The 11,037-nt window shown below is 38.9% G+C and overlaps 1 protein-coding gene across 1 annotated transcript; it reads right to left on the bottom strand.

The window, feature by feature from the left end:
• Nucleotides 1-868: 868 nt before the first annotated feature.
• LOC122017595 (expansin-A4-like) lies at nt 869-2,320 on the bottom strand. The gene is made up of 3 exons (XM_042575241.1): nt 2,116-2,320; nt 1,705-2,023; nt 869-1,447 (listed from the first exon to the last, which is right to left on the bottom strand). Exons 1-3 carry the CDS (start codon nt 2,252-2,254, stop codon nt 1,138-1,140), a joined length of 768 nt encoding a protein of 255 aa, XP_042431175.1. The 5' UTR covers nt 2,255-2,320; the 3' UTR covers nt 869-1,137.
• Between the last annotated feature and the right edge of the window lie 8,717 nt (nt 2,321-11,037).

The following is an 11,037-nucleotide window of genomic DNA, read 5'->3' as shown; positions in this document are numbered from 1 at the left end:
ATTTTGTCTCATTTGAATCATTCAACAATATGGTAGTATTTATTGAGGAAGAGCAACTCGAAGTCATTAATTCTCTTATTATTTCTTGTCAATTGATGCGTTACTCTTTTTCTGTCGTCTTATTCTTGAGTTAATTGCCACATGGTAAACTGAGGGAGTGCAATAATATACATTAAAAAATAATTAGTGTCAACTTTGAAAATTCAAGTAGCTAAACCATTTGTTAGCTTACTGTAAACAATAGTCACATCTTTGGCGTGCCATGACATGGATCGTCGATGTTTGGTTAGTCTTTAGAATCGTCTTCCACTTCAACTGATTTTTGTATATGGCGTATAGACTTAAGGGAGTGTATGTATCATGTACCATCATTTTATATAAACGATTAGAAGCATAATATTAGAAGAATCTTACTTCTTATGAGACTTGTATAATGCAGCAGATTCAAGCATCTATTTAAGTGATATTATCTATTAATAATTATTCAGTGCTAAATGTCAGCGTCAATAAGTGAGCTAGAGCAATCTAGAGCCCGACAAAAACTGATGCCCATCTTTCCTTCTGCCTACGTAGGAAACAGTATTGATTAACTGGGCAAGGCCCTTCAACATGATCATTGACATCAGTGATGCCTTTCAATGTAATCTTAAATGCAATAGGACCATTGCCCCAAACAGTCATGTCCAGAACATGATCATTAGGACACTGATGCCTTCCAGTGCAATCTTTAAGCAAACTGAAGGGCCAGTGCTTGTCCATTTCAAGAGTGGCAGCTAGACAAGGCACATTTCTTTTATACTATTTGTGAGGATGAAGAAACTGCTAAGGTCCATCCATCACATGAGAATGTTCTCCACTAATGGATGCAGGAACACAACAATCCAACACTGTCACACTTTGTGAAGGACAACTCAGATACATTAATCGGCAACTGCGGGCTACAAGACTTCAATTTGCTCTGCGGCCACTTCAGCCACCACTTCTACCATATCTACCATTCTATATATTCCTGTAATTCCAAATGCATAGCAAAATAGGGACACAACACAAGCACCAACACCAATTTCAGGGGAAAAAACTAGTTGGCGTCAATCACACACTCTTTTGGAGCAGAAGAGAAGGGCAGGAAAGGCGAGCTCATACGCGGAAGTTCTTGCCCGCGAAGGTCTGGCCGAACTGCCAGTTGGAGGGGACGATGTTCCAGGAGGTGGAGGTGCGGTGGTCGCTGCCAGTGACGCGGAAGGACAGGGACTGGCCGACGAGGACGGCGTTGGACTGCCAGTTCTGGCCCCAGTTGCGGGACATGGGCATCCACTCCGTCCTGGAGCCCTTCACGCTGGCGCGGACGATGTCGCCTGCGCCGGCCACGTTGGTGATGAGCACCAGGTTGAAGTACATGTGGCCGTTGATGGTGAAACGAATCCCTCCGGACTTCTTGCAGGGAATCCTGCGAACACAAAATGGTCCCAAGCAAAATCATGAAACACCGTGATTCAGGAATAGAGCAAAAGGGTGGATATTCTCTATAGAGATTTGATTGTGCTCTGCCATTGATCAAAGGTGGGAGCTTTGAGTGCACAACATTGTGTGTGTGTGTGTGTGTGTTTTTTTTTTAATTTATTCATCTTCTGTTCCTTGCTTCGTGACAGAATCACATAGTCAGGGAAGGGGACTATACGAAAGAGAAAGGATCAAGGGAAATACCTTCTATACGAAACAGGAACGATCCCGGCGCGGTATTCGGCGATCTTGAGGAACATGGGCATGGCGAGATCAAAATGTGGGCGGGGCGGGTTGCACCACCCGCCGTTGTCCGAGGGTAGCGCGTAATTTGGCGGGCAAAAGTTGGTGGCGGTGATGAAGATGGAGGGGCTCCCAGAGTGGCACCACTGCGGGTCGTCCGCGCACTTGATCTCGAAGCACGCCCCGCAGCTCTGCCCCTGGTCGAACAGCGCCGTGCTGAGCGCAGCGTTCTCCACCCCATAACCCTGGCTGTAGAGATTCCCGTACCCGCACGCCCCTCCTACGCCACCGCCACCACCCAAATCAAGTCAAATCTAAGCAATCCCCACTAGAACCGTCAGAAGAACACGAGCATAGAGCAATGTGGCTTACCCATAGTGCCGGAGGCGTCGCTGCCGCCATAGAAGGTGGCGTGGGCGTCCTGCCACTGGCCGCCAGTGTAGATGCCAGGAATGCGGGCTGACGCCGGCGCCAGAAGGCCGAGGAGAGCGAGGAAGGAGAGCAATGCCATCGCCGACTCGCTCGCCCGATCACACTCTAGGGTTTGCAGCTGGTGGTGGAGAAGAGGTGGAAAGCAGAGCTATTTATGGGCACGAGGGGTACGGGAAGCGTGAGCGCGAGCGAGATAATGCCAAACAGTGGCAGTTGGCGTAATTAAATAAAAAGGCACCGCGCGAGTACGCAGGATGGCGTATAGTTGGAGGAAAGTGCTCGCGCCAATCGCGAATCCCTGCCCGTCCGATGGTCGACCAACGGCCACGATTCGTTTCGCTGATCCTCTACGTGCCACCCGCCGCTTAACGGCTCCCGTCCATTTGCGTGCTATTCATCGTTCGATCCTCCACCGCTTGTTATTTCATCACCCGTATTCCTATTTGTTGATTCAGTGGGGCCCGCAGAAATACACGTCGGTAATTCGTCGAATAGACGACACAGGGGTGGACCTCCAAAATCGCGGAACCAGGTCGTGATTCGTGCATGTGAAACGGACGGACCGGATCACTTCGTGGTTTGATCTCCAGAAAACAGAAGCTTAATTTCCTCTTTGATGAGAAATTTGTCGCTCGCATAGAGTGGGAACATGCGGCTAACTTCGAAGTTAAGAGCAATTTATTACGTTGCCTGCGGATACTTTGTTTTTTTCTCGCATAGTTCATACCTTGTCTCTGGAGACTCTTATCTCGCCGTCACATTCTGACTTCGAACTCGGAAAGCTTTTTCGTTTCAAACTGAAACTGACTCATTCAATTCGGTTCCAAAAACGGGGAAAAAAAAGGGAAGAAGATGGAGTCATGGAGAGAGTAAAGTCGAGGAGTTAGAGAGAGAGAGAGAGAGAGAGAGATGGCGTACGGCGTATCCAAATGTATGGTGCCTGCGGCCCCTCGGAGGTAGGTACGTATTTGTATATGCGTCCGCTTTAGCTTCGAAGTTGGTGCGGGGCAACGCAGTGGGTATTTAATAAATTGGGAATTTATTGGGGGGTTAAATATTAATGTGGCGTTATCTTTGCATGTGGAGGTTGCACCGAACCTGCCGTGTTTTATGACTCTTGTTGCGAACCTCCGGCGACGTGGGCGGTCGAGTCGCAACGTTCTTTCACAACCGTCGATTTATTATTTATTAATTAAAATGTTTTCATATAAATTTATAGGGTAAAATTTTAATAAGTGTCCTTTCTGGAAAAAGAACTATACAGTTTTTTATTATTTATAGTCAGTAAAAAGGCATTTTGAAGAGCTACTTAGTAAATGGCCAAATCTATCAGATTTATTGTTTATCTTTTGATACACAATAAATTGGCTCGTTGGCTGATCTCAAATACTCATCATGGTTTCTTAGTCCTCTCATCTACCAATCTCGAGCATGCTTGTTTTTGCTTCATCATCTTCATCATGCTGTCAACCAAGCAATTATCATGTTCAGTAATGATTCTAAACTTCCTGCCCCTCTCTTTCTCTTGTGAATTGCAGTTCCACTTCCTAAATTACTAAGATGGTAAATAGATAACAAATTTATCCAGTTCACGGAGGATTGAATCCTGAGATTGACTGAATGTAAATCTCTGCACCAGAGATAATTCGCCTTTCCATTCATCTTACCTCTCAATTATCATAATTTACTTTTCTTGAAACGGACTGACGGATGGAACGAGCGTACTCGCCGAAATTCCACTTCCAAAACAGTGTTCAATCGAATCAATCTGGACACTACATATTTTCTTTGGATCGATGCAGTGCCACTACAACTCAATCAGAAGCCTGCCACACACTGCCTGACAAATGTTCGGCAGTTTGCCTGCCTGAGGCTCAGGACTGAGGTCTGTAGGCTGCACACTTGTACTGAAGTCAAAGATAGCAAGCATTTGAGTCATGGGGAGCAGCCATTGGTCAGAGAGTCCAAGATGGAGCAGGCAATGGCTGGTGATTTATGAACTAGTGTAGGGCACTTTAGGGAGTAGGGAAATTGACCGTGTACTTGTGCGTTCCTAGCTAGCTAGCTAGGGTTAGGGTGAAGCTTTCATGCATGGCAGCGATCTGCTTGTTGGGTTGTAGCATTTGGAGGCATCAGGACGCAGAAGGAGTGGCCTTGGATTCTTTCTTTTGAATGCTTTTGTGTCACTCATTCTCTCGTGTTTGGTGCTGCTGCTGACCAATCTCAAGTACTGACACTGACACTGCTTCTTCTTTTTCTTATTTTTTTTATGTGTGTTTTCTTTTTTCAAGTGGGTTGCAGTTTGAACAGCGTCAAATTGAATAGTTTATTTTTTTTTATCTTCTGGCATGAATATCAGCATCGAGCTAAATGGGAACTAAGGCGATACAAGGAGACTGGCAAAGACCTCCAATACCAACAGTTGAAAAGACTAAGGAGAGGTTAGAGGGAGCCAAACCGTGCTTAGTGTGATCGCTCCAAATCTAATGTTCAAGTGAAATTTATAGAAAAAATAGGGAAGATAAAAGAACGATATAGTGAAATAAAAATTGGTATCATAATCTCTCTTTTCACTATCATCCTCCCGTATATAGGGGCGAAAGGATAGGCAAGGCTTTAAGGAAAGTACCACCGTAACTAGCACGCCCCTTCTTTAATTGGCACCATTATAATTGTTAGCACTTATATATAACGTGCACCTTTTCGGTAATAGACGCTTCTTGGTAATTGATGTCGTCTCTGTAATTACCTTGTCGGGCTTGAGTTCGGCCGAAGTTTGGATGGAGCCCAGTAGTAAGTTCAGCTATTCAAATTTAACTCAGACTAACTCGCCTTGAGCGTTGACTTGAGTTGGATTGGTGCGGGGCTAATTTGAGTTGAACTCGAAAAAACTAATCCAACTTGACTTGAACTCACCGTGAGCTAGGGCGACTTAACCTGAGCTCTGTCTTGAACTGAACTGATTAGGATTTGCGTTGACTGACTCCTAAACCTGCCATTTGGCACCTGACATTCCAACCGCATCAAATATATATAAAATGTACTCAGAATTGATCCAATAATAAACGAGGGGGAAATTTTTCATAGATTGATTGTTAAATGTTACTACTAGCTTAGCATTTTATTTTATTTTTGTTGGATATTGGGGCCTAAATGGACCAATACGATTTTGAGGAGGAAAAATCGGAAGCCATCAATTGTTGAAAGTCGTAATTGACTTCAAAATTGAAATCTACGTTTCACGTAGATAGATTTAGACTATTAATTTGCTCAAAACCGATTAAGGGTGAATGAGAAATTAATGTTCAAAGTCGGCCCAAAATAACGTTGGTTATTCATTAAGGAAATGCAAGGGAGAATAGTCCCACATCGGAAATTTCCGATGTGCATTCCTTACTTATTAATGATGTTGAGTTATTGGAGTTAACTCAGAAAAGTACCAGGTACTCTCTGCTCAGGGGCGAGCAGGCGCACGTGCGCAATGGGCGCTTTGTAGGCGCACTTTGCACTTCGCATCGTCCTCCAGGTGACATTGCAGTGCCTACATGACACTCGGGTGACGTGTCAGGCTAGTACCTGACATGGCAGTGCCTATGTGGCATCCTCGTGGGCAAAGGGAGATGACTGGACAGTTGGTTGGGCGAACGGATGGGTTGATCAACGTTGATCAAAGAAGTATGGTGGATCGCTTGTGATGCGATCTAGAGCGTTGGATCACAATGAGTCACGATCTGACGGCTTGGGATGAGACATGATCTGAAGCATCGGATCAATGGATCCAGATCCGATGGCTGATAGATCTGAGGGTCACAACTCTTAGATCTGATGGATGAGATTAAAGGGGCTATGTGAAGGGTTATAACTCTTCAGTCCGGACGGCCCAGATTAATCCACCCAAAGGTCACACCCCTCCCTAAAGCCTCTTCCTTCTGTATAAATAGAACCCTCCAGATTGGAATCAAATCACTCAACTTAATCTTCTCTTCCTCAAGTATTCACTCACTCATCTTGTGCATTCAAGAGTCCAAGAAGCCTACGAGAAGGTTCGCTGGTCTCGGAAGTCGGAGTGCTACGATTCCGAGACGATTGTCGTCGTTGTATCTTGGGAACGAATTGCAACAATCCGTTAAGCACCGTAGCGGAGCAATATCGTTTACGGAGATAGTGTCGAACACTAGCCTCGACGATCAGTTTGCATACTCCGAAATTTACCGGAAAGAACAATTTTTAATTTGATATAATGTAAAATTATGGGGAACGGTTGGTTGTCGATATTAAAAAAAAAAAAAAGCTTGGTCCAATTCCAACCAACGGACATGATCTTGGCTTGCTTTAACTAAGGAGAGTTAGTTCTTAAGTGAATATCACTCTTGAGATTTAAGAGCACAATTTGCAATAACCATGGCGCAATTGAATGCCATAGTCCGACTAAAAGCATCCCACCAGGCCGATCCTAATAATTTTTGGGTCTGAGTCACTTAAATTATAATGTAGATTAATATTCTTTTAGTTTCATAATAATTTTTTAAATAAAATCAGAAAATATATATATATATATATATAATCAAAATATTTCTATTATAATTAAATAATAAAATGATTACTAAAAATATTCCGCCTTACAATTTTATAGTTAAAAATACTAATCAATTATGTATAATCAAGTTGTTTGGTAATTTTTTTTTTCAATTGATAACATAACAAACCCATTCAATCTTTTATTATGACATGGTTAATCGGAGAAATTTTTTTGATGAGCTTTAACTTTGAGAAACTTCATTTTACATTTGTTATTATAATCGGCATAGTTAATAAGATTTTATAAACAACGTGAACATTTAGAAAATATCTATCAACTTTTCTTCGAGTAGTTCACTATATCAATTGTTGATTTTGCTTCTCTTAGTAATGAACACTTCAAAAATATCAATTTGGAAAATAAATCATCCTCTTTAATATCATAACAATTCATATGGGTTAGCGCAACAAAGGTTTCATCATTTGCACATTGTAACCTCTCTAGATTGAATAAAAAACTAAGGGTATGTTTGGTACGCACGTTTTCCATTTCCATTTTCTGGAAAACGCGCGTTTTCTAGAAAACAGAAAATGACTTTTTGTCATTTTCTGTTTTTCTAGAAAACACTAGCTATTTTTTTAGAAAACAAGCACGAAAAACACAAACCAAATACCATTTTTCAAAAAACGCGTGTTTTCTAGAAAATGAAAATGGAAAATGCGCGTACCAAACACACCCTAAATGTTTTTATTTTATTTTTAAAACTGTTCAAAATTTCATTTTTCATAGTAAAACGAGTTTGATCGATCATAAAGAGAAAGTAGTTGATTATTTTCACTAAATTATTTCTTTCTTGATTAATTTGCAAGAAGGATTAAAGTGTAAAGGATTATAATGTATTCTTAATGTACGACCGGCTTAACAACCGGCCAGATATATTCAATAGAAGGTATTGTTAATGTACGACCGACTTAATGACCGATCAGGATAAATTTAACATAAAGTATTCTCAATATACTACCAGTTTAATGATCGACTGGGATATGTTCAATAGAGCATATGTTCAATATATGATCGGTTTAATGACCAGTCGAGATATATTTAATAGAGGGTATTCTCAATATATGATCGGCTTAATTATCAGTCGAAATATATTTAGCAGACAAGTAGTTGACAACCTAATGACAACCTAGCAAACTTGTCGAAAAATATTCTTTCGAAGCTTCTTCATTAATCAATTACAGCAAACACTCCTTCGCATATGTCATCAAGGGTTCAAGTCATAGATGACAAAGAAGGTACATCTGGGGTAGAAAAAAGATTCCTCAGAGGATTATTGCATGACGTTTAGATTGTACTTTTCTCTTCTTCTAACAAACTCTAACAAACTGAGGACCACCTCACAATCGCGGAGGTTATGTAAGGTGGTATAAAAAAGGGAATCCTCTCTGCTGGTAAGGTACGCAGACACAAGCATTTACATCTGAAACCCTACTTTCTGGCATTTTCTGTTACTATTCTTCTTCCACTTTTGAAGAGAGGAGACTGACTTGAGTGTTGGAGGGCCTAGCCAAGGATTCTCATCCTGAACTTAGGTCACTAATGCTTTGTTGGCTAGTCTAATTATACATAGGATCGTTGAGGAGTTTCTTGTTCGTTGAACCATCACCTACCGGAGCCACGTGTCGTCTCATCACCTTTAGACAGGATCTATCGTGGTTGAAAATTATTTTTAAAAATCATTTCAAAATTATTTTGAAAAATCTTGGTAAAGTATATTTGTTAATAGGAATTATCATTGACTAGTTAGATATAAAGTTAGGGTGAAACATTGAAGTTTTCAATAATTTTCAATTTTATATCATTTTTAAAAATGGTATATATTTTTATAGAATTTTTTTTCCTGATAGTATATGACATAAATAATGTCTACGTGAAATTTCATAAGTTTTCGAATATCATAAAATTATTTATGGATTTTAAAATTTTGATCTAAAATTGAATCAGAGAAATCAAATATGTTAATCAATTGAGAACTATTTCCAATTGATTGGTACATGCATAATTGATTGACAGCTCAAGCCAATCAATTAGCACATGTCATAATCGATTGGTAACTAAAACCAATCGATTAGGAGCGATTGTGTTTGATAAAAAAGGTTTGATTTCAGTCCATTAAACCACATTTAATCAATTTAACTATCCCTAACCCTCGGAAGTACTTAGGTAAGCATTTAAGGATAATTTTCTTAATAAAAATGAGAAAGGAATGATTAAAGGGGACTAATATGAAGTTGAGGAGGTTTAGATTCAAGGGTGAATTTTTAACCTCTTGACTTCAAATTTTGGAACTTCCTAAATACTTAGGAACTTCAAATCATTGTTAGTGTAATGATAGAAGTTGGAGCATGCTCTGAGGGGAGATTCTCTTTAAGGTAATGTTGAGCATTGGAGACAATGAAAGAGTATAAGACTTTCATTGTGAAGTTTAAATGATAAAAGGATAAATCTTAGGAAGAAGATTTTTTATGTGTGTTAAAAGGGGAGAAAAATGTAGGGTATAAGTTAGAAAACTCTCATTTATGCTTTGACATGAGATAAAAGAGAGAGCTGAGCTAATATGGGTTAGTTTAACTTAAGCATATTGTCAAACATTAAAAAGGAGAGATTGTTGATACAATTATTCTTAGGTCAAGGTTAACTAGTTTAACTAAGCTCAAGTTGGCTTGAGATTGAGTTTCGATATTTAACAATATATGAGAGAAAAGTCAGGTAGATCAAGAGAGGATTGGACACTTGACTGGGAAAGTCCTAACTGAAGATTAGGTAATAGAAAGTCCTAGCAGGGCTAGACGGTGAAGAATTAGTTGGAAACTAAGCAGTGGAAATCCTAGCAGGGCTAGGCAGTGAAAATTTAGTTGGGAACTAAACAATGGAAGTCCTAGCAGAGTTAGACAGTAAAGACCTAGTTGGGAACTAGGAGTGGAAGACCTAATTGGGAACTAGGTAATGGAAGTCTTAGTGCAGCTAGGCAGTAGAAGACCTAATTGAAGGTTAGGCAATGGAAAGTCTTCGTGGGGCTAGGCAAGGGAAAAGTCCATGTGGAGAAAATGCTAGGTTAGGGAAGATTTGAAGAAGTGTTACTATATTTTCCACAACCAAGAGACAATCCAAAGCAAGAAAAAGAGCAAGTAATGAAAGGTTCCTCATTATAAACTCTAAAAATTGTTCTCAATTGTATTTTGTGTTTATGATCTTGTCTTCTTGTTATATTCTCGTGCTTATACTTGTACGAGATTTCTCTATCTCTGAGAAAGAGATTTTCATAGTGCATTTGTAAGAATGAGGAGTTAACTCTTATATTAGTCATATCAAGAAGATGAATACAAATTGGAAGTATTAGTATTGCTTCAAGTTTTTCACTGTAAATCAAGTTTAAAGAAGCGATCAAAGTTATTTACCCCTCTAACTCTCTACGTGTCCTAACATATTATTTATAATATTATAATATTGATTTAGGGTTTAGGGAGGCTATCAGTGAAATTATTATTAAGAAAAAATATTTTAAATTCATTCGGATAGATATTCGAAGAAAAATAATTTTTATATAAATTTTCATTTCTATTTAATATTTTTACGAAAAAACACTAATTTTTTTACGAAAAAACTCTATTTTTTTTTTACTTTTTTCCAATTCATAATTTCCTTTTAAAGTTTTTTTCTCTTAGAAAATATGGAAATATTACATAAATTATATATATTCAGAAGCTCATATTAATCTAATTTCAGTAACACATAAATATATTTATCCAGATAAATCTATTAAAAATGTTGAATAAATTTTAAAGTTCATAATTATTATTAACTTAGATTAATTTTGACGAAAATTTATACATACTTTTTAGTAATATATATATATATATATATATATATTAGATTTATAATGAATTAAATTCAGTATTAGAGAAATTTCAGAATTGATCGTAGATTTTTTTTTTTAAAAAAAAGAATTTTAGATGCTTATTAATAATTTGATGTACATTAAATTCCTCTTCGCAATTTGGATGAAAATTTAAAGAGATGTTCGGCACTTTCCAAATCCGATCAGACCAATAATTCACTAGTGTGCAAGCTGTACCGAGTCGGATCCGGCCTGAATCCATTGACATAATCCACTAATGTGCAGGCCGTACCGTATCGGATCCAGCCTGAATCGATTTGGATTTGCTATTTTTTCAGATAATTAATTAAGTTTATATTATGAAATATGATAGTAAGAAGAGAGCATGCGAGAGAGGGAATAAAAAATTCTTTTTTTTAATCATCTTAGAATATAATACAAC

Source organism: Zingiber officinale, chromosome 8B, assembly GCF_018446385.1.
Source record: "Zingiber officinale cultivar Zhangliang chromosome 8B, Zo_v1.1, whole genome shotgun sequence".
NCBI classification, from domain to species: domain Eukaryota; kingdom Viridiplantae; phylum Streptophyta; class Magnoliopsida; order Zingiberales; family Zingiberaceae; genus Zingiber; species Zingiber officinale.
This window is presented reverse-complemented; position numbering and strand designations above follow the sequence as displayed.

What these genes read in the sequence shown, in the direction of transcription:
- LOC122017595 (XM_042575241.1), bottom strand. Translation starts at nt 2,254, where the DNA reads ATGGCATTGCTCTCCTTCCTCGCTCTCCTCGGCCTTCTGGCGCCGGCG. An exon ending in CGACGCCTCCGGCACTATGG is followed by an intron (nt 2,024 to 2,115) that starts GTAAGCCACATT and finishes GCGGTGGCGTAG; the next exon opens with GAGGGGCGTGCGGGTACGGG. An exon ending in GTTCCTGTTTCGTATAGAAG is followed by an intron (nt 1,448 to 1,704) that starts GTATTTCCCTTG and finishes TTGTGTTCGCAG; the next exon opens with GATTCCCTGCAAGAAGTCCG.